The sequence below is a fragment of the Limanda limanda genome, chromosome 22 (assembly GCF_963576545.1).
Source record: "Limanda limanda chromosome 22, fLimLim1.1, whole genome shotgun sequence".
Lineage (NCBI taxonomy): Eukaryota > Metazoa > Chordata > Actinopteri > Pleuronectiformes > Pleuronectidae > Limanda > Limanda limanda.
Window position 1 is genome coordinate 1,960,288 of NC_083657.1, and position 27,766 is coordinate 1,988,053.

General features: G+C 43.5%; 3 protein-coding genes across 4 annotated transcripts; 2 read left to right on the forward strand and 1 right to left on the reverse strand.

The window, feature by feature from the left end:
• Positions 1 to 4,902: 4,902 nt before the first annotated feature.
• LOC132996254 (receptor-interacting serine/threonine-protein kinase 3-like) lies at positions 4,903 to 11,843 on the forward strand. The gene is made up of 12 exons (XM_061066598.1): positions 4,903 to 4,971; positions 6,949 to 7,110; positions 7,206 to 7,371; positions 7,761 to 7,916; positions 8,262 to 8,410; positions 8,512 to 8,561; positions 9,259 to 9,420; positions 9,595 to 9,677; positions 9,782 to 9,845; positions 10,232 to 10,296; positions 10,489 to 10,689; positions 11,832 to 11,843. Exons 2-12 carry the CDS (start codon positions 6,956 to 6,958, stop codon positions 11,841 to 11,843), a joined length of 1,263 nt encoding a protein of 420 aa, XP_060922581.1. The 5' UTR covers positions 4,903 to 4,971; positions 6,949 to 6,955.
• Positions 11,844 to 12,129: 286 nt separating this feature from the next.
• On the forward strand, positions 12,130 to 15,770 carry LOC132996255 (receptor-interacting serine/threonine-protein kinase 3-like). The gene is made up of 8 exons (XM_061066599.1): positions 12,130 to 12,311; positions 12,393 to 12,561; positions 12,926 to 13,081; positions 13,431 to 13,579; positions 13,741 to 13,790; positions 15,131 to 15,292; positions 15,467 to 15,549; positions 15,672 to 15,770. Exons 1-8 carry the CDS (start codon positions 12,130 to 12,132, stop codon positions 15,768 to 15,770), a joined length of 1,050 nt encoding a protein of 349 aa, XP_060922582.1.
• Positions 15,771 to 16,015: 245 nt separating this feature from the next.
• Positions 16,016 to 27,751, reverse strand: LOC132996127 (protein KHNYN-like). Of its 2 annotated transcripts, none has more exons than XM_061066450.1 (4): positions 27,690 to 27,751; positions 19,271 to 19,530; positions 17,540 to 17,674; positions 16,016 to 16,226 (listed from the first exon to the last, which is right to left on the reverse strand). In XM_061066450.1, exons 2-4 carry the CDS (start codon positions 19,421 to 19,423, stop codon positions 16,158 to 16,160), a joined length of 357 nt encoding a protein of 118 aa, XP_060922433.1. In that variant the 5' UTR covers positions 19,424 to 19,530; positions 27,690 to 27,751; the 3' UTR covers positions 16,016 to 16,157. The 2 variants fall into 2 exon arrangements, with proteins under 2 accessions (XP_060922433.1, XP_060922434.1); XM_061066451.1 differs by having other exon boundaries at positions 16,016 to 16,231.
• Positions 27,752 to 27,766: the final 15 nt, after the last annotated feature.

The following is a 27,766-nucleotide window of genomic DNA, read 5'->3' on the forward strand; positions in this document are numbered from 1 at the left end:
ATAGAATTAGTCTTTCAGTGGCTACGACATCATGATTGACAGGTAATTCCGAAATATTCATAGTAACAGGCAGCAGCGAATTGTGAAAAGGGAAGTTGCTGAAAATAAATAAAAAATCCATGAGCAAACATGTTCATAAAAAATTCCAATTTCTGTTTGACACAAGCATCTGTTTCTTCATAAGGGCGATAACTGCTGACGTAACAGGGACATTGACTAATTATGTAATTTCTTGACATAACAGAAATATAATCCCAGAATATCACATTAATACCAATATTACATCTGTCATGAGAGGCACAGGAAGCAGCAAGTGGCTGATGGGGGATAATTCAAGTCAAATGTATTGTTGTGCAATAGGAGTAGACTTGACGTTTGCTAATTATTAATAATCATGAAATATGATTATTAAAATAATGAAAATTATTTATTAAAAATAATTAAAAATGATAAGGCTATCATTACTTATCGTAGAGGGGCACCACCCTGGTTACAGGGACCAACGATTCTCAATAGTTAATATTAATGATTATTTAATAAACAATGAAGGGTTTTCAGTTCGAGCACAGGCTATCGTAATCCAGCTGTATTCACACACATATGCAGAAATAATCACAGACTACAGATGCTTTAATTACAAAAGCATTTATTAAAAAGGGGAAATAAAGTTAATGCTATTTAATGATTCATCATTTTAACAAACTCCAATATTTCAAAGATAACCACAGCAGCAGCACTTATCACAACTCAGACAATACATGTAATACCTGTGGTCTATGTACGTCTGTCTCTGTGTGTGTGTGTGTGTCTGTGTCAAAGTGTCTCTCTGTGTGTGTGTGTGTATGTGTGTGTGTGTGTGTGTGTGTGTGAGAGAGAGAGAGATAAAGGGGGAGGGGCGATGACTCAGTCACGTGGTGACGGGGTCTTGTCACATCCAATATGGCGGCCGACAATGAATCAAGGAATCATTAGGCCTAAAAACTCTCAAAATGGTGGTTTGACTACAAACAAGATGGCGGAGCCGCTTTGGAAGTTAGAGCCAGAATGGGAGGAGAGACAGAGAGGAGGCGTGGCAATAATAGACTCTCAAAATGGTGGTTTAACTTAACGTTATCCAAAATGGAGACTATGTTAATGACCATGTGGCCTGAGCTCACAATGGCGGTCGCCACATGAATTACACAAAGGAAATTTCAGACAAAGAGAATTCTTGATCTCTGCTTGGCTTTGGGCCGAATGGCTTCCAGATGTGTTATACCTCTCTAAGTATAGATTTAACTATGTGACATGAACTGTATTATAAATACATATCGGAACGTGTGTATACGTAGGTTTAGGAGAAAAGAGAGAGAGGGCGAAGAGAGAGAGAAAACATGCAAGAAGATAACAAAGAAGCTCTTAAAACACGCCGGAGATAAGTAAACAGTGATTTAACCACTCAGCCCCCAAGCGGACGTTGTGGGCTGACGTTCTGATCGGTGAAATCACTGCAGACTTACCCGGACGTAAACAGCGCGGCCGGAGGCTTCCCTCGCGGTGCTTAAACACTGTAAACACACGGAACCCGGAAATGAACCGGAAGTCGTCGGCTCGTCGCCGCTAAAACAATGAGAACACGGAGGTTTCCCAAATCAAATGCACTCAAATAAAGACAATACACTACGTATTAAAACTAGTATATGCCCAGACAATCAAGTCTCTTACTGTACAACCCTCGCGGTGTGCCTGCGCTCGGCGCGAATGTGCCGGGGGCCAGTGAATCACGTGGTCTCTCGAGCGGAGCTCCGGAGCTCGGCCGCTGGACCGGAAAAGGGGGCGGATTTCCTCGTGCTCCTTGACGGAATGAAACTTCGTCTTTCTTCTGTAACAGCGGAGATCGTGCTGCTTTACAGGAACGGAGTGGATTTTCTCATACTCCTCAGCGGGATGAACGTCGCGCTTCTGCAGGGAACGGCTTTGTGGAAGCCGTTTTTAGATCGTTGAAAAAAGAAAAAGTCTGTGGAACGTGTCGGAGTCCGGTGCACTTCCTGTTTCGGTCTTTCAAGTTAAAACAGTAAAAAGTCCTATTAAAATAAAACTTCGACTGAGATAAAAGAAGAAATGAAACAAATTCAAATAAAATGAAATTAAACAAACGTCTAATCGCCTCCTTAGTTGCTGAGTCGTGTGGTTAGGCCTCTGGAGGTCTGGATACAACTTGAGCAGTGAAGTTAAAAGAGAAAGATCTGAGGGGTCTCAGCTGTTTTGTAGTACCTGGGAGGTCCAGACTCCTCAGGAAGTGGTCAGGGGTTCCAGTTGGCTCTCAGCCAACAAGATGTCAGGGTTCCGACCTTAGTGGGGGGGGATTCGACCTCAGTGGGCGTTTCAGGATCCCAGTGGGGGTCCCTGAAGGACATCCGAGATGCTCCCCCACTGAGGCGAGGCTCCAGGCTGTCTGAGGAAGGTGTGAATTAAGAGTGAAACTGGTTGAACTGGTTTCAGCTGGGCCTTGTAGGCCTCAAGTATTTACAAGTCATTGTTTGATGGTCAGCACTCAGGGCTCTCCCCCCAACAGTATAGAAAAGAGTCAAAATAAAAAGGAGGACATGAGGACCAAATCATTTCATCGACCCCTGGTGGCTGGTGGCAGGATAGTTCATGAACCACTACCAGCACTCCCACTAGTCACAGTAAGTAAATAAAAAGGGTAGGAACACACCCCACCCACCAGAATGTGTGCTGAGGTGCTTTTGAGCAGTCCATGAACAGCCCTCTGGCTCCACAGAAGACGCAGTGAAGGACCCCGGGGTAGGACACCTCCTGCTGCTCCTCCTGTCAAACATGGAAATAGTGAAGCTTGTGAAGGAAAAGTATTATTTTGTCCATTCAACACCACGGCACAACTAACAGCTCCTCCCTGAGGGCTTTAATATACAAATTCAGGGGCTCATTCCATGTTCATCTTTTTAATCCTATTTTCCTCTCATTACTCTGTCCCTTACGACTGTTTATATTGATTTATTCAAATTCCCTGGATCCAGGTTTATCCCAATTTTTCTTTTTAACTCAATTCCTGACTATGCCAAAGCCAACTGTAACACAGTGACTAATATACACATGTCTTACCGTTAAGAAGTTGAGGGCCCAATCTCCGTTGATCTTGCACAATGTTATTAAGCTCACCTTTACCTTATTTCTTTCCTTCACTTTTTCATTATTTCTACAATACTCCCCCCTTTTTGCGTTGTGCGCTTCACTTCAAACATCAACACAACATGACTCGTCCACAAAAAACTGGATCTTTACGGTGTGATCAAGCAGACAACAGCCTCGTGAGAAATGCTCACTGTGTGTGAAGTCCTCTGTGTTAGTTGTCGCAGAACACAGCACGCCCGGAGTTCATGACGCCAAGTTTGTTGTATATTTTTAGCAGTGACGTTGAAGGTGATGATTAAGGAATCTCCGCGGACACCGTTCTTGCTTGCATAAAAAGATCTATTACACAGAAGTCACAGCTCAGGACGGGTACCATAGTATACCCAGAGACGTTCCCAGCCACTGCAGAGGTCTGCCTCGCCGTTGCCAGACAAGGCTTCTTATAGGGAAGATGTTTACGCCAAATACTTGAGATAAAATGACGTCACAGGGATGCAGACCTTTCTATGAATCGGTCTAAGAGCATTCTCCGAGGGAGAAAACTTAACGTGTAACATATGGAATAATACTTAGGAATTCTGAGAGTCCAGGAACAAGGGCCCCAAAGCGGTAAACCTGTCATTATTGAAACACATGCAAAAATGATAAATTCGAGCTGAATATACCACACCTGCCTCCTCCATGTTCCCAGATTGGACATGGGCCAGACCGAAGGGTGAAATACAAACAAAATTGTGACTGACGCGGGTTTCTGTCTCTCTGTGTTTGACTCAGTGACACAGACTTAAAGACATAATGTCTGAAACACGTCACACACATCAGTAACACATATTTACAGCATGGGAGAGATGCTGAAATCACCTTGTAGATAAAAAGAGAAATAAATATCATATATAATATAATAATATCTATTTAAAGCTATGTCATGATTTGAAAGTCTCCTGGTAGACGAGGAGTGAGTTTGTCTCTCGAACAGGAAGAGACGTGTGACCTCCACTTCCTGTCTGTCAATGCTCTGTTGTTTCTATTGTCCACAAATCACAGAGAAGAACGACCCTCAGCTTTATGACGTCCTGCTGGTTTCTTACTTTAGTTGAACTGTGGAGCACAACAGTTGCATGGGGTCGCACTGGTGAAGCTGTACCTAATAAAGTGAGCACTACAGTAGTGCTGCACACGTTTACTGTCAATTATCACATGTAATTAAATCCACTGTCAGTCATTACAAACTCTGACCCCTGCTGGCGAAATATTAAACTTCATGAGAGAGAGAGAGAGAGAGAGAGAGAGAGAGAGAGAGAGAGAGAGAGAGAGAGACAGACAGACAGACAGACAGACAGACAGACAGACAGACAGACAGACAGACAGACAGACAGACAGACAGACAGACAGACAGACAGACAGACAGACAGACAGACAGACAGACAGACAGACAGACAGACAGACAGACAGACAGACAGACAGACAGACAGACAGACGGACAGACAGACAGAGAGAGAGATACATATAGAGACAGATAGATAGATTGTGTGTGAGAGAGAGAGAGAGAGAGAGAGATAGAGAGAGAGAGGGAGAGAGAGAGAGAGAGAGACAGAAAGTCAGACAGATAGATGACACAGATAGACATATAGATATGCAGAGAGAGAGAGAGAGAGAGAAATCAGAAAATCAAAGAAGAAAAATGCTGTTGTCACCACGGCGACCACACACACACACACACACGCACACACACCTCTGTGTCGCTCTCTCTCACTTCTGCTTTAATCTGTTCACATGTAGCTGCTGCTGAGAGAGAGAGAGAGTCACTGGGCGAGCAGGAGTGTTTTCATAACGAGGGTGAGTGCTTTCCCTGTTCTTAACAAATCATATTCATATTCTTATCAGTGTCATGAGTGTCTGGGGCTTTGATTTGATCAGGAAATCAAACTGTGAGGTAGTTTCCATCTCTAATGTTGTGTTTCTTACTTGACTCATTATCACAAGCGATGTGAATCTGCTGTTTAATCAAAGGTTCAGATTTAAAAATTCTTGTTTCTTTAACGTTTTAAACCAAATGTGTAAAAAGCTTTATTGTCGAGGCGTGGACTTAAGCCAGGTAGCCTCGTCTGTGATGTTATATAATATTAATGTATAAATTATTATAATTATATTTTAATATTTTTATATTTTAATTTTAATTATTAATTATATAAATGAAATGTAATTAACATTCAATAAAGCAACTGAAAGTATTTGTGAACGCTTCAAGTGGTTGAACAGGAGTTACTGGTATTCATTCCACCAACTAGCCTGAACAACATGTGGTTTCCTGTGAAGTCTGTGAGTGTGCGTGTGAATGCAGCCGCTTGCAGAAACACAACGTTTAGAAACGGGCCTCAGAAGAAGAACCTCAAGGTCATTTCATTCTTTCTTCCCCCCCGATGTTGATTCAAGAGTCGGAACAAACAGGAGAAATTATGTTTTTCACCATGACACCATAAACTGTGACTTGATTTATTTACTTCCTGAAATTAACTGACAGAAAGAGAATATGACAGATTTGGGGGGGGGGGAGACCAAGGTCAAGGTCAATTTATTGTCATATGCACAGAGTACAGGTACAGAGGCAATGAAATTCCAGATCAGTTACAGAAGATTACAGCATAACATGAGGGGAGTGAGGAGAGAAAAAAAACAGCCCTCAGACTCTGCTCCTAGAGGATAAAGATATTTTAGATATTTAGATAGATATTTCCTAGAGATATTTTTCCTTTGGGAACAGGAAAAAAACACAGATGCAGACCAGTTAAAGAAATGATTATTAACAGAGATTCTAAACGACATATATTACGTTTAGTTATTTAGATCAATCATCAACGAAAAAGTGCCCAATATTTTCTGGTTCCGGGTCTTGAACTTAAGGATTTCCTGTTCTCTGCGGTTCTTAGGTTTTAGATTGTGGTTCACAGCTCGATGAAGTTTCCATGGGCCTCTTCTAGATAACTAAGTTCTTTTCCTTTTATAAACAGAGAGAATCAAGTTATTGAGAAAGATCCAATAAAGAAATACATATATGTTTGTGTCACATGATCTGCAAGAACCTGAACAATAAACTGCCTCAAGTGCTGTATTGTGTGTGAATGTGAAGATTGGTCGATAGGACAAGAAAAGAGCTACTTGAAAGATTCCAACTACCATTTACATGTCAACTGTGATGCAGCAAAAATGATTGTTAATAGTTGTTGTACAATAATGCTTAAAAAGTGATACCATAGAATGGTGTGCCTTTAGGCATTCAATAAATTTGGGTATCAAAACAAAAGAGAAGCTGACCGCCTCCTCCTTGGAAGGTTGGTGGAACGAGAAAGAATTGGGGGAGACTTGGCCTTATATCGGCCCGGTGACCTCACAGGTCATGGGGCCAGAGTGACCAATAGGAGGTGAGCCTTGTGGCTTTTCACACCTCTGTGTGAAGATGTCCGGAACAAAGTACATACGGCATTCTGGGAGTCTGAGTTCCTTGGCTTCCTCGTAGTTCTCCTGAATAAAGGGACCATGCTTGTTTTCAGGCTTTTGACTACACGTATAGGCCGAAGAGAAGTTCTTTAGTTTCACAGAAACACTGTCCCAACATCGTGATTGAGAAGTTTCACGTCCTCATGTGGAATAAACTGGTCCAATCCCCCAAACGCTGGTGAGCAGCGACATTTATACAGTTTCCTTACTGGAGATAAAATCTGGTTTTAATCGAACCCAGATGTTCAGGGTGAAGAGTGGAAATTATCTAATGACCTGCTTCCCTCGGTGTTTCCTCCCCTCCAATATATTCTATAGAATTACAATGGACCTTGAAGGAGTTCCTCCTCCAGTGATCGAGGACTCCGTCCTCACGGGCTGGGAAAGGATCGGCGCCGGGGGGTTTGGAGAAATCTACAAAGCCAAGCATAAGGGGTGGTGCTATGATGTGGCCATTAAGCTGCTTCATAACGATGGCGGGTGAGTAGCTACAGAAGATTTTCTGTTGTCTGCAAGTGAAAATAAGTGAGATTTACTGACGTTGCACACACACACAGACAGACACACGAAAAAAGGATCCAAGCTTTGCAGCAGGAGGTCCAAATGATGCTTCTGGGAAGCAGCGAGTATGTTATGCAGGTCCTCGGCGTCTTCAATGGTCGACCACCGAACTCTGGACCCTCAGCCCAGCTGGGTCTGGTCATGAAGTACATGGAGAAAGGAACTCTGGAATCCCTACAGGTAACACACTCCTTCAGTCATGTCAGTGTGTGTGTGTCGACATTTGTTCTTTTGGGAAAATGTCTTCCCCATGTTGGATTGTCATGATATTTGGTAAAAATGTTCAGAGGACGAGTCCTACTAAGTCAGATTATCATGTGAGTTCACTGTTACCTGGTGAATCATCTCCACATGGACTTGTGATGGTTCCATGAGGATGAATCTTGCTCTGCAGGACGATCCCAGCGTTTTCTTCCATTTGTCACGTTATGTTTTCACCTGTGTCTGTTTGTTGTTTTTTCTTTTCAGCAGGATTACGCAAATACGCCTCAATGGAAGTTTTGCTTAATCCTGCTGACTCATTGTTATCAGAGGCTGAACCCAGTTGTCTTTATACATTTTGTGAACAGAAAACTTTAGGCGGAGTTCCACCGTTACCGCTGGTCTTCAGGCTGGCTCACCAGGTGGCTCTGGGGATAAACTTCCTCCACAGCCTCTCCACTCCCCTCCTCCACCTGGACCTGAAGCCCAGCAACGTGCTGCTGGACTCAGATCTCAATGTCAAGGTGAGTGCAAGGTTCATTTGATATTGTTATGGCAGGTTTTTTATGGAGACTTAAAGATATGAGCAAATGTTTTTTACTGAAAAGGTTGTGAAAGAGTTTGACAAACATCAGGCCTCACTGGAGACACGTTTAGTTGTTTCAGTTCTTCTAGTGTGTTGTTTAGGTTTCTTGTGAATATAAAAGTTCTACAAAGATGAAAAACCCAAAGTTTGTAGTAAAGGCAGCTCCTGAACCTCCAGAAATATCTACTATGTTTACTTTTCTGCAGAATAATTTATATGCTGGAATTTGCATCTGTTATTGTCCCAATGCTAATTGTGTCCCTCACTGCTCCTTCTTCTCCAGCTCACAGATTTTGGCCTTTCTAAGCCTAGTCAGACTCAGGCTCAGGTTTCCAAGACGGATAAAGTAGACGGGGGAGGGACGATCAACTACATGCCACCGGAGGCTTTTGACATAAATTACAAACCTTCACGAGCCTTTGATATCTACAGGTACGAGAACCAGGCTTGAGTAACTGTTTTATTTGTTGTGTAACTTTAAGAAGACGTGTTATGTGTGGTGATCGTGGTCTTTAGCCTTCTCTTTGTTCCAGCTATGGTATCCTGCTGTGGTCCATCGCCACAGGGGAACAACCGTATCCATGTAAGTGATGAGTTGCTCTTTCATAGCTTCTCTCTCATCCTTTGTATTCTCTGCGTGTGTCATTAAGCCACATGCTGCCAGGACGGCAGGATTTCACGTGTGTGATCTAATCAGAGCTGTAATTATTAGTTGGAGATTCGACCTACAGAAAAATAATCAACGGCAGCTGTTTTGATGATGATTTATCTGTTAAATTCCATTTAAAGAAAGAAAAAAACATTTGTGAGGACGTGCTGCTATTTTCAGTCTTATTTTATTCAAAATTCAATACACATATATTCTTGATATTAACTACTAATTGAACAAATTAAACTAATTAGACCACATCTTTTTAATTGGGGGGTTTAAATCTTTACATCTTTCATAATTCATCATTTGTAGAAAAACTTCAAAGTGTTTTAATTGTTACACTTTCTTTTCTACCACAAGGGGGTGCTAAAGTTTAGAGTACAAAAATTATCCTATATTAGGATGAACTAAAATGCAGATTTTGCATCTGGTCTATCATATCAGGCGCGTTTATTCTGTTGTTAATATTTGGTAAATTCAGCTTTAATACAAGGATTAAATTAGATTATTTTTTTATTCTAAACTTGATCAAATTACATTTCTACATTAAATGTCTTAAAACATTTCATCTAATCTCAACAGGACACAGTCATCACAACCTGTTTTTATAATCTCCCCCCTGCTCTAGATGCAACTCCCAGCGTTGTGATGTTCCAGATCCCCAGGGGACAACGACCATCGCTGGACGAGCTCAGCATCCGGGCTGCAGACCAGGCAGAGCTGAGGGGACTGATGGAGCTCATGGAAAAATGCTGGGAGACCAGTCCCACCCAAAGACCCTCATCCTTGGGTGAGAAGAGCCTTTCATTTAGCCTGGGAAAGCTACTGAGCATAATACAAATAAATCATTATATTTAACATGCACTTTCACGTTTTAGTTTGGGTGGGAACTTGGGGATTAACAAACACAGACAAACACTAAACCTTTACTCGTTTGTGCTCTAACATGAAATCTTTCTGGCAGATTGTACAAAGATCACAGAGAAACTGTATGAGACGCAGAAACGTGGAATAATTGATGCCGTCCATGAAGTGCTGAAGAAACTGGTAAATATCAAATATCTCCACAAACGTGTCACGCTGACGCTGCACAACATTAACATGACTCATCAAAACCACTTGAGACTGATCCGTCAATTCCTGTTTTGCAGGAGCAGAAGGAACGAGACAAACTGACGGAGGATCTTCAGTGGCTTCGCGTCACCCCGGCCAAAGGTTTTACAAATTCTTTCACTTTCAAAAGATGATTTTTTATCCACTTTTCTGAAACTAGAGTTGGATGAAACACTTTGAGCAGAACCCAGCTGCTGGCTTTAGCTTCACATGTGCAGAGGAAACTCAATGTTCTCATCCAACTGCAGAAGATAATGAATCTCTTCCTTTGAGTTTGATCAAAATTATGATCAATATTCATATTGTTATTATAAACCTCTCAACAGCAGCCTTTAAATGCATCTAATGCTGTCCCTGAGGTAATTGGAACAAGTTCAGGTTATTTGTTAGTAGTTAAACAAAGTTTGATCAAGTCTGTGAAACCAGAGAACTGTGAGCAGACAACACAGGTTTCATTTTGTGTCATTGAATCCATCTTTTCCTTCCAGGCCCTCCCAGAGTGGAAGCGGCGAACAATCAGGATAATGTGAAGACGGGACCTCCGCCCGTTCAGGTGAAAAACAATATAAAGCGTCGGCTGAGTTTTGATTATCGGAAGCAAACGTCTCTTTCAGGGATGAGCATGTATATTTCTCAGTAGGAAACCAATCTATTAAAATATGCAACTGGTCGTTTTACAGTTTAATGGTTGAGTGATTCATCGTAAACAACTCACAAACGGAACGTTTACTTCCTTCTGTTGCAGGAAGTGGCCCCCAAGATGATCTCAAATCAAAGGGTCAAATGTAAACAGGAAGTTGGCGTTGGAGCTGGAGTGGGAACTTTAGTTTACGACCATAAACCCAAAGCTTCCTCCGTTCATCCCATCGGTGAATCTCCGGCGCCTCATTTCACCACGAGGTCACCTCAGGCCAGTGCAGCTAAGAAACCCCCTCAACCGTTCCAGGTAGATTTAAGAAATGACCATAATGTCTCCAAACTTAAGAACTCACATTTATCCTTAATCACATGCATCAGAGAATGAATAACCAATCACAGTAGAGAAGTGACCCTACGTCTTCTATATCGTGCTTTCACACACTTTATTCAGTACAATACTACGCAAAACTTGTATAATTATAAAGATCATTATATTTGTGAGAAATATTTGAATATCCAGGAAGAATTACAGAAATGTGGATTAAATACTAATATATTTGGATCGGTATTAGACATTTTCAACTGTGCTTTTAAAGCCTGATCACAGTTTTTGTCTTATCTCTTCTCTACTTTGAACCCATTTGGTTCGTTTGTTGTTTTCACTTCCACTGCGGCAACAACAACACCCTGTACATCAACAAGGAGCCGAGGCGACACCCAGCAGTGCCCTCTCCTGTCAACCCCCCATCCCCACTTCTACGAAGGAGGAAGAACAGGTGAGGAGGTTCACTTCTGAACACGATTCAGATCCGGTGACATGCAGGCTTTTAAAATTAGGTTTTGGTATTTCTGGGGAATATATTCTGCTTCTTTTGTTTTGAAAATGTTTCACCAGACAGAAACGCCTCACACCTCTATGGAAGCCCCTTTCTGCCACTGTGATGAAGAAAATAAAAATCTGTATCTCATTATTATGAGATAATAACTCATAATTATGAGATTTTTATTTTCTTCATCACAGTGGCGGAAATGGGCTTCCATAGATTCCATACACCTCTCTTTTGCCCTGTCAGCAGAAAAACAGGAGCCGAGTCCGATCATGTGGTTTTTAACGAGCTGTAGTCAGCCGATATCCCCGGTGGCAGCGCCGGCACCATCAGGCGCAAAAACACGGTCGAGTTATAATCGAACCTGTTCCCAAACAGTTGGGAACAGACATAAAAAAAAAACAAGATCAGAATCGAAAAAGTAAAGAATAGAACAATTTTTCGAGATCAAAGTCAAGCTTATAAGAATAATTCAAAACTCTTGCAGTGAGCACGTATGACTATCAGGATTAACAGGATTTGATAATTTCACTGGTTCAAGAAGTATTTCAAGCACTCGTCCAGTCTGCAAGAACCTCAACAATAAACTGCCTCAAGTGCCGTATTGTGTGTGAATGTGAAGATTGGTCGATAGGACAAGTAAATAGCTACTTGAATGCATTCCATCTGCCATTTACATGTCAACTGTCATTCAGCAAATTTGATTGTTAATAGTGATTGAGAAATTTCACATCCTCATTTGGAATAAACTGGTCAAATCCCCAAAATGCTGGTGAGCAGCGACATTTATAAAGTTTCCATATTGGAGATAAACTTTGGTTTTAATCGAACCCAGACGTTCAGGGTGAAGAGTGGAAATGATTTAAATGAATTGCTTCCCTCGGTGTTGCCTCCCTTCCAACATATTCTACAGAATGACAATGGACCCAGAAGGAGTTCCTCCTCCAGTGAACATGGCTCTGCCAGATCCAGTGTTGATTGAAGACTCCGACCTCACAAGCTGGGATTTGATCGGCTCCGGGTTATATGGAGAAATCTTCAAAGCCAGGCATCAGGGGTGGTGCCTAGACGTGGCCATTAAGCTGTTTCATTACTATGACGGGTGAGTAGCTACAGAAGATTTTCTGTCTTCTGCAAGTGAAAATAAGTGAGATTTACTGACGTGACACACATACACACACAGGACCAGTTCATCTTTGTGGCGGGAGGTCGACATGATGCGTCAAGAAAGCAGTGAGTATGTTATGCAGGTCCTCGGTGTCTTCAGGGGTCGACCCCAGGACTCTGGACCCTCAGCCCAGCTGGGTCTGGTCATGAAGTACATGGAGAAAGGATCTCTGGACTCTCTACAGGTAACACACTCCTTCAGTCATGTCAGTGTGTGTGTGGCTCAGTAGAAACTATCATAATGATACTTGGTCCAAATGTTCAGAGGACGAGTCCTACTAAGTCAGATCATCACGTGAGTTCACTGTTACCTGGTGAATCATCTCCACATGGACTTGTGATGGTTCCATGAGGATGAATCTTGCTCTGCAGGACGATCCCAGCGTTTACTTCCATTTGTCACGTTATGTTTTCACCTGTGTCTGTTTGTTGCTTTTTCTTTTCAGCAGGATTACGCAAATACGCCTAAACCGAAGTTTTGCGAAATCCTGTGGATTCGTTATCAGAGGCTGAACCCAGCTGTCTTTATTCCTCACATTTTGTGAACAGAAAACTTTAGACGGAGTTCCACCGTTACCGCTGGTCTTCAGGCTGGCTCACCAGGTGGCTCTGGGGATAAACTTCCTCCACAGCCTCCCCACTCCCATCCTCCACCTGGACCTGAAGCCCAACAACGTGCTGCTGGACTCGTATCTCAATGCCAAGGTGAGTGCGAGGCTCACTTTTTTTGTTTTTATGGCAGGTTTTTTTATGGAGACTTAATGATATGAGCGAGACAATGTATGTTTATTACTGAAAAGGTTGTGAAAGAGTTTGACAAACTTCAGGCCTCACTGGAGACGTGTTTAGTTCAGTTCTTCTAGTGTGTTGTTTAGGTTTCTTGTGAAAATAAAAGTGCTACAAAGATGAAAAACCCAACGTTTGTAGTGAAGGCAGCTCCTGAACCTCCAGAAACATCTACTACGTTTAATTTTCTGCACAATAATTTATATGCTGGAATTTGCATCTGTTATCGTCCCAATGCTGCTTGTGTCCCTCACTGCTTCTTCTCCAGCTCACAGGTTTTGGGCTTTGTAAGCCTTTTCCGAATAAGGCTCTGTTTTCCGAGAGGAATAAAGAAGACGGGGGAGGGACGGTCAGATACATGCCACCGGAGGCTTTTACATCAAATTACCAACCTTCACAAGCCTTTGATATCTACAGGTACGAGAACCAGGCTTGAGTAACTGTTTAATTTGTTGTGTAACTTTATGGGAGACGTTTTATGCTCATATTCAGGTTTTAATTAGTGTTATTACTTAAATGTTTTCATGGTCTAATGTTCAGAAAACAATTGACGATTGATTCATTCTACTTCTCTTCAGCTATGGTATCCTGCTGTGGTCCATCGCCACAGGGAAACAACCGTATTCATGTAAGTGAGGATTTGCTCTTTCATAGCTTCTCTCTCATCCTTTGTATTCTCTGCGTGTGTCATTGAGCCACATGCTGCCAGGACGACAGGATTTCACGTGGGTGAACCACGCCCACCACTTGTAGTTCTGAAAAACAACAGTCGTGCCTGAACAGTTTGGATCTTTAGCAGAATCTGATCTCAAAGGAGGAGGAAATGATCTAAAGAAAAATGGTCCAGTTAATGTTACACTGATCTTATCAGAGCTGGAATTATTAGTTGGTGATTCGACCGAGGCAGAAGAATTATCAGCAGCAGTTTTGATGATTAATCTGTAAAATTACATTTAAAGAAAAAATAAGCATTTGTGAGGACGGGCTGCTATTTTCAGTCTAATTTTATTCAAAATTCAATACACATACTCATGAAATTAACAACTATTTGAACAAACCAAATTGATTAGACCAAATTTATTTAATTGGGGTTTTAAATCTTTACATCTTTCAAAATTCATCATTTGTAGAAAAATCAAGTTTCTTAATTATTACACACTTTCTATTCTTCCACAAGGGAGTGCCAAAGTTTAGAGTGAAAAAATGATCCTATATCAGGATGAACTAAAATGCAGATTTTGTCATCTGGTCTATTAGCCGTGTTTATTCTATTGTTAATATTTGGTCAAGGCAGCTTTAATACAATAATTAAATTAGACTTTTTTTTAATTCTAAATTTATCAAATTACATTTCTACATTAAAGGGGACTCTTACCTTTGTTGCATTTTTACACTTTTTGTGGATAAGGTTAAATTGGTATTAATAAGGTAATGACACTCTAAAATGCAAGACAGACCCACCAGGAGTAAAAACAAACAATTATTTCACTCTCATAATATTTAGTGAAAACTTCAACCAATAAAATTCTTCGGACCGAAGGACCTTATTGGCCGACAGACCTGTCTGTTTGCTGCATGGAAACACACAGGAAGCCCGTCTGCTTCTAGTGGCGCATTCGGGCCCGCGTCATCAAGGCGCGTCCTCAACTAGAGGGTTTGTTTTGATTCCACGGCAGACAGTAGCGAGTAGCGACCGAATCGACCGTAGCGACTGACGATGGCAGACCAAAGTGGTCCACGGCGTACTGAAACAGCCGCTCCCAGGGGGAAAAACAAAAGAAAAAACACCGCGGATGGGAACGAGGGGGTGGGGCATTGGAGGAAGGCGGGATGATTTGAATGTGCTGTAATTCTCAAATGCAACAAAGGTAAGAGTCCCTTTAAAGTGTCGACTCTTAAAACATTTCATCTAATCTCAACAGGACACAGTCATCACAACCTGTTTTTATAATCTCCCCCCTGCTCTAGATGCACCAACCAGCGTTGTGATATCCCAGATCCTCAGGGGACATCGACCATCGCTGGAAGAGCTCAGCATCCGGGCTGCAGACCAGGAGGAGCTGAGAGGACTGATGGAGCTCATGAAAATATGCTGGAAGACCAGGGCCAACCAAAGACCCTCATCCTTGGGTGAGAAGAGCCTTTCATTTAGCCTGGGAAAGCTACTGAGCATAACACAAATAATACAATATATTTAACGTGTACTTTGACGTTTTAGTTTGGGTGGGAACTTGGGGATTAACAAACACAGACAAATACTAAACCTTTACTCGTTTGTGCTCTAACATGAAATCTTTCTGGCAGAATGTACAAACATCACAGAGGAACTGTATGAGAGGCACGAACATGGAATTAATAATGCCGTCTTTGAAGTGCTGAAAAAACTGGTAAATATCAAATATCTCCACAAACATGTCACGCTGACGCTGCACAACATTAACATGACTCATCAAAACCACTTGAGACTGATCCGTCACTTCCTGATTCATTTTTTTCTCTTCCTGTTTAGCGGGAGCAGAAGGAACAAGACAAACTGACGGAAGATCTTCACTGGCTTCGCGTTGATCCGGACTCAGGTTTTACAAATTCTTTCACTTTCAAAAGATGATTTTAATTAATTAAACTACTGGAGTGAGCATGTATGACTGCGTCTACAAAATGTGTAGATTATCGCTGAAATCGAGATTCACAGTGAGGTCACCTGTATTCAGGCTTTGTAGAGAACATGGCTGTCAGTCGCTGCAAACTCCAACTTCATTCCTGTTTTAGTTTGATTTGATTCTCAACATTTCCACTTTATTCTCGACATTTCCGCTCTAGTATCATTATCAGCATTTTGACTTTATTCAATCAATCAATCAATCAATCAAGTTTTATTTGTATAGCCCACATTCACAAATAACAATTCGTCTCATGGGGCTTTATTCCCAACTTTATTCTCAACAGATGAATCAACTGTAGAGGACACGTGTGATGGTTGATGGAAATCTCACGTTCAGTCTTTTCCCAGATGGAATCTCCAGCTCTTTAGTGGAACAGAGGTTTTGCTGCAAGCCACGTTCATCTGCACTGAAATACAGAATTGTATCACCAACATATTTCTGCATTGGTATCAATTTGGTTTCTTTTTATACTTGTTGGAGCTATTTATTTAGTTGTAGTACTTAGTGCTGTTTAGTTTATTATTTTGTTTAGTGAGTATTTAGTTTTTGGTTATTCTCAGTCAATTTGCTTGATTTCATTATGATTAGATTTCTATTAGTATTCTAGTTTATTATTTGTTTACTTTAGGTGTTTCTTGTTTATTATTTGTGTTTTGTTTCATTTGGGCACGGTAGGGGGGCACCTGAAGTTATATAGGTAGGCTGTCGGTAAGGGACCAGCATGCACCTGGGTGGGCAAATGTTTTTTTACCGGAGCGGGAGAGGCACAGGAATTTTCTTTGTTCTTTGTTTGCTCGCTGTGTGGTTAAATAAACCACGCCTTTTGTTGAAACTGGACATCTGTTTGGACATTATGTTTTTCCCATCCGCGTACACCACAACCCATGGTGCAACAGTGGCCCTTTGATTAGTATAATTTGAAGTTTGATTTGATACTTTTATCTGTTTGACAATCGGCTGCTACAATACTTTTGGATCTTTTTGTGGATTTATCTGTACCCAGTTAAAGTTTGTATTTGTTTTTTTTTCAAAAGTTCATTTTAAATCAAAATTCTATGAAAATCATAAACCAGTTTGAATCCATCATAAGTGATTCAGACATCCAGTATTTTGTGATTAATGTAATAGCGGATTTGAATACTTGACAGAATCGTCCTCTAAATGTACTTAAGTGGAAATAAAAGATATCGAGAATATAAACAGTCATAAAAACATGTTTTGTAATTAATAACTGGAGTTTCTTGGTTTCTGCAACTGTTGTATCACAACTGTTTTTTTTTCTGTGGAGTTTATTACTCACATGAACCCGATTCTTCGCATAAATACTCCAAACTAATTTCTCATACATTCAGTTGTCACAAATAAAAATAATCCAGTAGACGACGGATGAATTCATTTGGATGAATATCTAAAGCTGCAAATAACTGCTGACGTAACAGGGACATTGACTAATAATGAAACATAATCCCATAATAGCACATTAATATCGATACTACATCTGTCATGAGAGGCACAGGAAGCAGCAAGTGGCTGATGGGGAAAAATTCATCAGAGGCAAATGTATAGAAAAGAGTAGAAATAAAAAGGAGGACATGAGGATGAAATCATTTGATCGCCCCCTGGTGGCTGGTGGCAGGATAGTTCATAAACCACTACCAGCACTCCCACTAATCCCAGTGAGTAAATAAAAAGGGCAGGAACACACAACACCCACCAGAATGTGTGCGGAGGTGCTTTTGATCAGGCAGCCCATGAACAGTCCTCTGGCTCCACAGAAGACGCAGTGAAGGACCCCGGGGTAGGACACCTCCTGCTGCTCCTCCTGGTTCACGACTCCTCTCACGAATAACTACAAGAAGGAGGGGAAACTGTTTCACCATCATGGCTGAGCTGTTAAACATGGAAATAGTGAAGCTTGTGAAGGAAAAATATTAGTTTGTCATCGTCACAGTAAGATGAATAATATCACAAACACATGGTGCACACTTGTTTCCGGAGCTTTTGACCGTATCACATGATCTTCGTTGGCAGATGAGCTGCAAAGTCGATCAAGGAACTCGAGAGAGAAACAAGAAAGGAGCACTGTTACGGACAGTGTTCTGTATGTCCTGTATGTATACATGTGTTGTGTTCTGTCTTGTGTTGTTGTTTTGTTCCCACATCCTTATAGACTGGTGATGCCTCCAGTGACTGGAAGGGGGAGCTCTCGGGCAGGACGCGCCAGTGAAGTGGCCAGAAGAAGAAGCATCATGGCCGCTCATCTCACCTGCATCCAATCTCCAAATCAACCCTTCCCCTTTAAATAGTCCTGTGTTTGTTTTGTTGGCGAGAGGAGGCTTTTGTGGTGAGCTGTGTCAGAGCGCTGATTGTTTTGTTTGGTCCTGATGTTGACTGGTGTCTTGAGTTAGTTTTTACCAGTAGTTGTTTAAGTTGAAGCAGCCTACTTTTGTTTTGTCTTTTGTCTTTGTTGACTTTGTTTGTTGTGCGCACAGGGACTACAAGGACAGGTAAGATACTCCGGGGTTTACATATCACACTCACGTAGGTTTACTGTTTGTTAATACCTCAGGTTAGAGTGAGCACCACCCGCTGTACTTTTGGGTGCTAAGCACCTGTAAAGGGGGGGGGGATTTCTTTGTGTTCTTTTTCTTTGGTGCCACTGTTAGTCCTTGTTGATCCCTGTGTTGCTTTGTCTAAATAAATACTGTCTTTATCTTATATCTGGTCTTTTGTGTGATTGCACCCTCACTTATTCAGACCTGTTGCATTTATGTTATGTCCAGCTACGAGCCACCAGAGGACGTAACAAGCACAGATGCAAAGCAACGGAAAACATCAGGATCCACGCAGCTCGGAGCAAACAGGAAGTACATGTGCGTGCAGCTCAGTCAAGTGTTGTGTTGTTTGAGGCTGGATGTTGTTCAGCAGAGCCAAAGCACTTGTGTGTGTGGATCAGATAACAGAACTCAGTCTCTTAAATCAATTCATCTGAATGAGTCACTTCCTCCCTGAACCATGCCTGGTCAGAAACTAGTTCACACATAAGGAGTGAAACTAGATCCACACGAATACAGAAATACAAGAAACGCCTCAATCACAGGCTACTACTGGTTTTTAATAAACAATAACATGAAGTAGAGGCCATTAACCTGCCTCCTCCATGTTCGCAGATGGGACATGGGCCAGACCGAAGGGTCGAAATACAGATTCAATACGTTCAGGATGGTTTCTGTCATGTTTTTTTTTTTAGGTAAGTTTGGTTTTAATAAGTTATTGGATGATATGAAAACACGCTGAAATGTGTCTATATACTGAGCCGTGATTGCATCACAGACTGGCTCCAGATAACGTAAAAAGCTCAAGATGGAATCCCCCGTGTGCAGGATATTGTTTTGATCTCAACCTCTGACTCATAATTGACGATAAAACCGGAGACATTTCTTACTTTGGCAGCTTTCACGTTGTGACTCGGCCCTCGGAGTTTGAGCCAGATCTGCCCGTTGTTGCCGTGGGGCAAGTCGTCTTCACCGATGCCGAACGCCACGGTGAAGATCCTCTCCACGGTGCGGTGCAGCGAGGTGAGAGACCCCCGCAGCATCCCGGCACACGCAAACTCATCCTCCACCTCGGGGGGGGCGGCCTCCTCCGTCCGCTCGCTCAGCGTCCATCACTCGTTCTGCGTCCAGCGGCCGAGGCTGGAACATTCTGCCAAGAACACATCGGTTAGGAAATGTCCTCACACTTTGGTGTAAATATAGAAAATATAAACTAATATATATAATATTCACTCATGTTTTGAAACATCCACCTGACATAAAAATAAATGGCTGATATTAAAAACAAAGTAAAGTAGGTTTCTTATGATCAGTCAGGCTTTACATTGTTTTAAATGGCATGCTGTTATATAGTATACAATATATATATTATATATTCATCTCATGGAACCACCAAAATATATATATAACAAAATAAACATCGCAGAGATGATGTGCATTTATGTTTAAATTTAACATCTGTTTATTCATGTTATCTTTTAACTTAAGGTTAATTTTAATCAAATTCATGGTTAAATTGTAAATTATCTGTCATAAGGGTTCGATAACATGAACAGTTTCTATCAGCCTGTACTATTTATGAAGTTATATATTATACTTTGGTGGTAAATATAGTAAAAATATAAACTAAAATAAATATAATATTCACTCATGTTTCGAAACATCCCACCGACATTTAGAAAATGGCTGAAAATGGCATACTATTACGTAGTATGTAATATATACATAATCTATTCATTTAGTGGAACCATCACAATATATATATATATACAGTATATAACAGTATAAACAACGCAGAGATGATGTTATGTTTAAATTTACCATCTTTATATTCTTTTAACTTAAGGTTATTTATAATTGTTACGTGTGTGGTTGTTTTCCTGTGTCTCCCCTCTCATTCTCTGCAGGTCTCACACCATTGGCTGTTCCTCCACCATCGTCCAACCCCCTGTCCAATCTGGGAGCTGTCTGTTGGCCAATTAGTGTCGTCAGGCCTTGATAACTTGCACCTGTTTTGTCTCCATTGAGAGAGGCCATTGTCTGCCTGTGTGTGGGCTGTGTGGAGCTGTTGCCTTTTGTTTGTGAGATGCCACCGGGGTTTAGGTGAATAGGTAAGACACCCTTGGGTTTACACTGCCATCACGTAGACCATACTCTGTTATCACATCAGGTTAGGAGCGGGGCCACCCTCTGTATGTATTAGCTAGGTTGTATGTGTGCACTAGTTAGTTGTCACTTTATCTTGTTTTCTTTGCTTTGGCTCCGCTTATAGTTCCCTATTCCCCTTGGCGGATCGCTGGCTAAATAAAACACACTTACTGATCCAGTTTGCTGTTGTGCCCTGTTTTGTTGTTCTCCGAGTCAGCCTAACAGTAACATGTGTTATGGTTCCCCTACTCCCCCCCTAGACGTAGCAAGCTAACATCCTGGAGCCGTAACATATTTGGGGGCTCATCCGGGATCCTCATTGTAGGACTCCACGTCGGGCTGGCTTAGAGGTGTTCGATGCAGGTGTGCACATAGTGTAGCTGGTTTGTGTGTATAAGATAGGCAGTAGTTGTTTTTGTAGGGCTCGTTATGGAGGCTTTTGATTTGGGTGTCTTTTTGGCTGATCCGTCTATGGATCGAATTGACAGATGCCGGAAGGCTGATTTATATGCCATAGCGGCTCATTTTGAGTTTCCAGTTCAGGGGACCCTGCTCAAAGCGAGACTTAAGGAGTGTGTCGTGGATATGCTGGTGGGCAAGGAGGTGCTTGGTGTGAATGCGGCTTCTCCTTGTAGTGATGATAGGGAGGACATGCAGGCTGGGGCAGAGGCTAAGCCACCCGCTACCTTACCACGCTTTAATCCGTTGTCACCTACTTTATTAATGTCGTCTCAGGACGCCCGTCTGAAAGTAAGGTTGGCCCGCTTGCAAATGGAGGCTGAGCGTGGAGAGAGGCAAGCTGAGCGTGAGCACCATCTGGAGATCCGACGGATTGAGGCAGAGAAGGAGGTGAAACTACGGAGGTTGGAATTGGAGGCTGCAAGTGCAGCACGTTCACCCCAAACCACCCTCTCTTCTCCACTAGCTAGCTCATTTTGCACATTGGATGTGACTAAACAAATGGCGTTGGTTCCGCAGTTCCGGGAATCGGAAATCGATTCTTATTTTGGTGTGTTTGAACGCATCGCAGTTTCTATGCAGTGGCCTAAAGAGGTGTGGCCCCTCTTGCTTCAGTGTAAACTAACTGGTAAAGCTCAGGAGGTGTTGGCGTCCATTTCGTTGGCGGACAGTCTAGATTACGAAATTGTTAAAACCACTGTTCTTCGTGCGTATGAGTTAGTACCTGAGGCATATAGACAAAAATTTAGGAGTTGCAAAAAGTCTCCTGATCGTACTTTCATGGAGTTTGCTCGAGAGAAGGCCACCTTGTTTGATCGGTGGTGCACCGCCACTAAAACTACAGATTTTTCCTCTCTTCGAGAATTAGTCCTGCTGGATGAATTCAAGAATAGTGTATCAGAACGTATAGTAACATACTTGAATGAGCAAAAAGTGGTGTCAATGTCCCAGGCAGCTGTATTAGCGGACGAGTTTGTACTCACCCACAAGCCCGCTCATTCGTTCTCTACCTCTCCAACCACTCAGTTTCGCAGGTCAGTTTCGCTACCTTTACGTTCTAGGGAGGAACGGGAGTGTTATTATTGTCATGAATTTGGCCATTTAATTGCTGACTGTCAGCTTCGTATGAGAAATCATCCACCGCCCGTTCAACAACAAAAGGGGGTTGGGTTGATAAGTACAGTTTCTCGCTCTGTGGCAGTTATGCCGAATGTGTGCATTTCTGACCTTCCTGACCCCAGCTACAAACCATTCATTTTGAGTGGTCTTGTGTCACTGACCGGTGATCCAAAGGAACAGCAAAAGGTTCAGATTCTCCGTGACACTGGGGCGGCCCAGTCGTTTATCCTCTCTGATGCAGTGCCATTGTCAGGTGATTCATTCTGTGGTTCCAGTGTTTTGGTTCAGGGCATAGAGATGGGATTTGTGCCAGTCCCCTTGCACCTGATACATTTAAAATGTGATTTAGTCAGTGGAATTTTCAAAGTCGGGGTATGTCATAACCTGCCGGTAAAAGGCGTTCAGTTTATCATGGGCAATGATATTGCTGGAGGCAGAGTGCTGCCTATGTTGGAGGTATTGGACTGTCCCGAAGCTAACGCTGAGGATGAGTTAGCCGAGAGATTCCCTGGGATTTTTCCGGTGGGGGCTGTTACACGGGCGCAGTCCCGACCATTGAGTAATGTGGTTGACCTGTCTGACTCCTTTCTTGTCCCAGTGGGGGACGTAAATGAGGTTACTGGTTCTACCTCTGTGCCCCCTCCACAGCCTGATAAGAACAGTGCCGTTGAGAGTGCTGGCCTTAGTCTCGACCCATTGCCTCTACCGATAACTCGTGATAAGCTGGTTGCTATGCAAAAGATAGATTCTACACTGGAGCAGTGTTATGGGAAGGCTGTTACTCCGGGTGGGGATATCGACGGTAAGGTGGGTTACTTCCTAGATAATGCTCTTCTCATGCGTAAGTGGACTTCATCTCTTGATTCAGAACGTGACTGGAGTGTGATCTATCAGATTGTAGTGCCTGTTGCATATCGACAGGATATTCTATCACTTGCTCATAGTCACGTATGGTCTGGTCATTTGGGTATCACGAAAACCTATGACAGGATTCTAAGGCACTTCTTTTGGCCTGGACTGAAACGTGATGTAGCTGCATTCTGTCGTACTTGTCATACCTGTCAGGTCACAGGAAAACCAAACCAGGTTATTCCACCCGCTCCTCTCTGTCCGATACCCGCGTTAGGTGAGCCTTTTGAGCACGTGTTAGTTGATTGTGTTGGCCCATTGCCTAAGTCTAAGACTGGTAACCAGTTTTTATTGACGATTATGTGTGTTGCTACACGGTATCCTGAGGCTATTCCCCTTCGGAAAATCACTGCTCAGGCAGTGGTCAAGGCTTTGGTTAAGTTTTTCTCGACGTTTGGGCTCCCGAAAGTGGTGCAAACTGATCAAGGAAGTAATTTCCTTTCTAACCTTTTTGAGCAGGTGCTGACATCTTTGTCTATTACACACAGAGTTTCCAGTGCCTACCACCCTGAGTCTCAGGGTGCTCTCGAACGTTGGCACCAAACGCTTAAATCCATACTGCGAAAGTACTGTCTCGAGACCGGGAGAGACTGGGATGAGGGTGTTCCTTTTGCCTTGTTTGCGGTTCGTGAGATCGTTCAGGAGTCCTTAGGGTTTAGTCCGGCTGACCTTGTTTTTGGACATACGGTACGCGGCCCTCTCAGAGTTCTGAAAGACCAGCTTATCTCGGGTAGTGCTTCTTCTCAAAATGTGTTAACTTATGTGAGCCGGTTCCGTGAACGGTTGCACAGTGCCTGTGCCCTCGCTAGGGAAGCTCTGTCCGCCTCACAGAAGCGGATGAAGCGTCACTTTGATGAGAAGGCTGTCCCACGTTCACTGCAGACGGGTGACCAGGTTCTAGTTCTGCTTCCCATTCCCGGATCCTCCCTCTCTGCCCGTTTCTCCGGTCCTTATTGTGTGGGACGGAAGTTGAGTGACACAGATTATGTTATACAGACCCCAGATCGGAGGCGCAAGACAAGAGTTTGCCATGTTAACATGCTTAAGTTGTATCATGCAAAAGTTACTCCTCCTGAGGACTCCGTAGAAGGGTCTACGGGTCCCACAGTCAAGTCTGCCGTTCCAGCTGTATTGGTTCCAGGCTCCTACCAGGTTCCTGAGGGTGACGAGGATGGATTGGAGTTGCGGGGTGCTCCTCAACAGACCCCTCGGTTGTTGAACTCTCGGATGCTGTCATCTCTGGACTCGCATCTGGCCTATCTGGATGAGGAACGTAGGGCTGACATGGTAGCCCTAATACGTGGGTTCCCTTGTCTGTTCGGTGATGTTCCTTCCCTGACCAACGTTTTGAAGCATGATATAGATGTGGGAGGTGCAGCACCTATCAAGCAGCATCCATACCGCATTAACGCTACGAAAAGGTTGATCATGTCGCAGGAGGTGTCTTATTTAGTAGAGAATAGTCTGGCGTCTTCGAGCTCTAGTCCTTGGAGTTCACCATGCCTCTTGGTACCCAAGCCTGATGGCACGTTCCGTTTCTGTACGGATTATAGGAAGGTGAACGCAGTCACGGTTCCTGACTCGTACCCGTTGCCGCGTATTGATGATTGTGTGGACACCATTGGGTCTGCCCGGTATGTGACAAAGCTGGATCTGTTAAAGGGATATTGGCAAGTCCCACTTACTGCTCGTGCTTCGGAGATCTCCGCATTTGTCACTCCAGACAAGTTTCAGCAGTACTCAGTGATGGCGTTTGGGATGCGGAATGCACCTGCCACTTTCCAGCGCTTAGTGAATATTGTTTTAGCTGACGTCCCACACTGTGCTGCTTACCTCGATGATGTAGTTGTGTATTCGTCTGATTGGGCTGCTCATGTAGATACCTTGACAACAGTGTTCCAGCGTTTGGCGAGGGCTTCCTTGACGCTGAATTTGGCAAAATGTGAGTTTGGTAGGGCTACCGTTACTTACCTTGGTAAACAGGTTGGGGGTGGTGAGGTGCGCCCCGTGGAGGCTAAGGTGACTGCTATCACTGCCTTCCCAGTGCCCATCACCCGGCGTGAGCTGCGCCGCTTCTTGGGTATGGCTGGGTATTATCGTGGGTTCTGTAGGAATTTTTCCTCTGTTGTCGCCCCTCTGACTAGTCTGCTGAGCCCCTTGGTCCCGTTTGCGTGGTCTCCAGATTGCCAACACGCTTTTGTTTCTGTTAAGACTCTGCTATGTAGTACCCCTGTTCTGGTGGCTCCTGACTTTGAGAAGCCATTCAAGATGGAGGTAGACGCATGCAATGTAGGTGCCGGTGCCGTTCTTATCCAGGAGGATTCCAACGGGCTGGACCATCCGGTCTGCTACTTCTCACGGAAGTTCAATGAGTGCCAGACACGGTACTCTACTATTGAGCAGGAAGCTCTGGCTTTGCTGATGGCACTCCAGTTTTTTGAAGTTTATTTGGGATCGAGTTCTAGGCCAATTGTGGTCTACACGGATCACAATCCGCTGGTTTTTCTCCACCGGATGTATAATCAGAACCAGCGCCTCATGCGGTGGGCGCTGATTGTGCAGGGGTACAACCTGGTGATTCGTCACAAGAAGGGCTCCGAGAATATGTGTGCGGATGCCCTTTCTCGTGTGTGATGTTTGCTCTTATGGGTGGGGGTGTTACGTGTGTGGTTGTTTTCCTGTGTCTCCCCTCTCATTCTCTGCAGGTCTCACACCATTGGCTGTTCCTCCACCATCGTCCAACCCCCTGTCCAATCTGGGAGCTGTCTGTTGGCCAATTAGTGTCGTCAGGCCTTGATAACTTGCACCTGTTTTGTCTCCATTGAGAGAGGCCATTGTCTGCCTGTGTGTGGGCTGTGTGGAGCTGTTGCCTTTTGTTTGTGAGATGCCACCGGGGTTTAGGTGAATAGGTAAGACACCCTTGGGTTTACACTGCCATCACGTAGACCATACTCTGTTATCACATCAGGTTAGGAGCGGGGCCACCCTCTGTATGTATTAGCTAGGTTGTATGTGTGCACTAGTTAGTTGTCACTTTATCTTGTTTTCTTTGCTTTGGCTCCGCTTATAGTTCCCTATTCCCCTTGGCGGATCGCTGGCTAAATAAAACACACTTACTGATCCAGTTTGCTGTTGTGCCCTGTTTTGTTGTTCTCCGAGTCAGCCTAACAGTAACATGTGTTATGGTTCCCCTACTCCCCCCCTAGACGTAGCAAGCTAACATCCTGGAGCCGTAACAATAATCAAATTTATGGTTAAATTGTAAACTAGCTTTCATAGATAACATGAACAGTTTCTATCATCCTGTACTATTTATGAAGTTATATATTATTTAGTTTGATCCCAGAGCTTCACACTTTGTGGAAATGAGCCACCGGAGGGTTTGTGTTCTCTAAAGGCCAATTTATGCCTCTCCGTTGTTTCTATTACGGACAGATAAGACCGCCCTATCCGTCGTGAAACGCCCTCTCCGAGTGCTTCGGACAGCTTTTCGTACACGTCTGATTTTTCTAACTATCCGTCTTCATGTTGGAGACCCGACGGACGGCTCTTGGCTGTGATTGGTCCGCGAACGACATCATTTCCGTATGACGTCATTTCCGTATTTCCGGACCTCAAACTTCCTGTTTACGTGTAGCAACAAACACGACCACAACTATGATTCTACGATTAATGTGACGTGTGTGTTAAGCCAGCGGAGTTGTCCGGCTGACGGTGGCTCGTTAGAGCACTGAGGGCATGTGTGCACGGTCACAGACGGTTATAACGAGCTTTCAAAACGGCGCTAGCAGGCTAGGCTAGCGGGCTAGGCTAGCCACCATGCTAACTGCGGTGATAACAGTGCAAGAACCTGCCGTCACGACTTTAATTCCACTTCTATCATGACACTGTTTCTATAATACCGTCAGGTTAGAAGCAAACACTGGATAGTAGTAGTTAGTGTCGGGAGTCCTGCTGACTGTGTGTGGAAGCTGGGGGGAGCTAGGTCCGGGTAGCTTCTAGCTACATGTAGCCTCAAGCAGATTCAAGCTGTGGAATCAGCAACACAGTTCGGAAACAAGACCGGGGAACCGCTGCGCTAAGAAACGATTACATCAGCATCTTGACCCGCTGGGTGTCACTTTATTTAGTTCTGTTAGTTGCCATGGTTCAGTGTGTGGGACGCAAGCTGACATGTAAACAGAGACACGTGGACTTCTTCTTCCCAAATGGGGTAGGCTTCTCTGAGCTCGTCTTCCGTTGCGCCACCTATGGGTTTGGCGGTGAATTTTTTCCGACGTAGACTGACGGAGAAGTAAAAATCAAAAAGACTCTTTGCCCCCCGCTGAGACCTCTCCGAGAAACGGACACGTAGTAGTATATAAGAGCCTTTACACAACAACACACAACAAACCAGCGGGTTCACAACGATCAGAGTTTCACACGTGTTGGATCTTATAAGTATTCTTGAAACATAACGTGGTGGAATAAATCTGAAATGTCATAATTCGTGTGTAGATGTTTGAGGCTGTAACTCTATCTCCACCCTGATCTGTGTGACTACAGAGGAAATAGAAACCAGTAGAAACAGAGCAACCAGAGCAGGAAGTGCAGCACAGACACGGACACACACAGTTGTGTTGCCTTGCGAGGAGGAAAAGTGTGGAAACAACTTGTTGTGTGTGTTGTTCTTACGTCGAGGCTCGATCGCTCTTCACCGGGAGACGGGTCGATGCCCGCCTCAGTCTTCCACCCCGGGGGGGTGGGGGCGG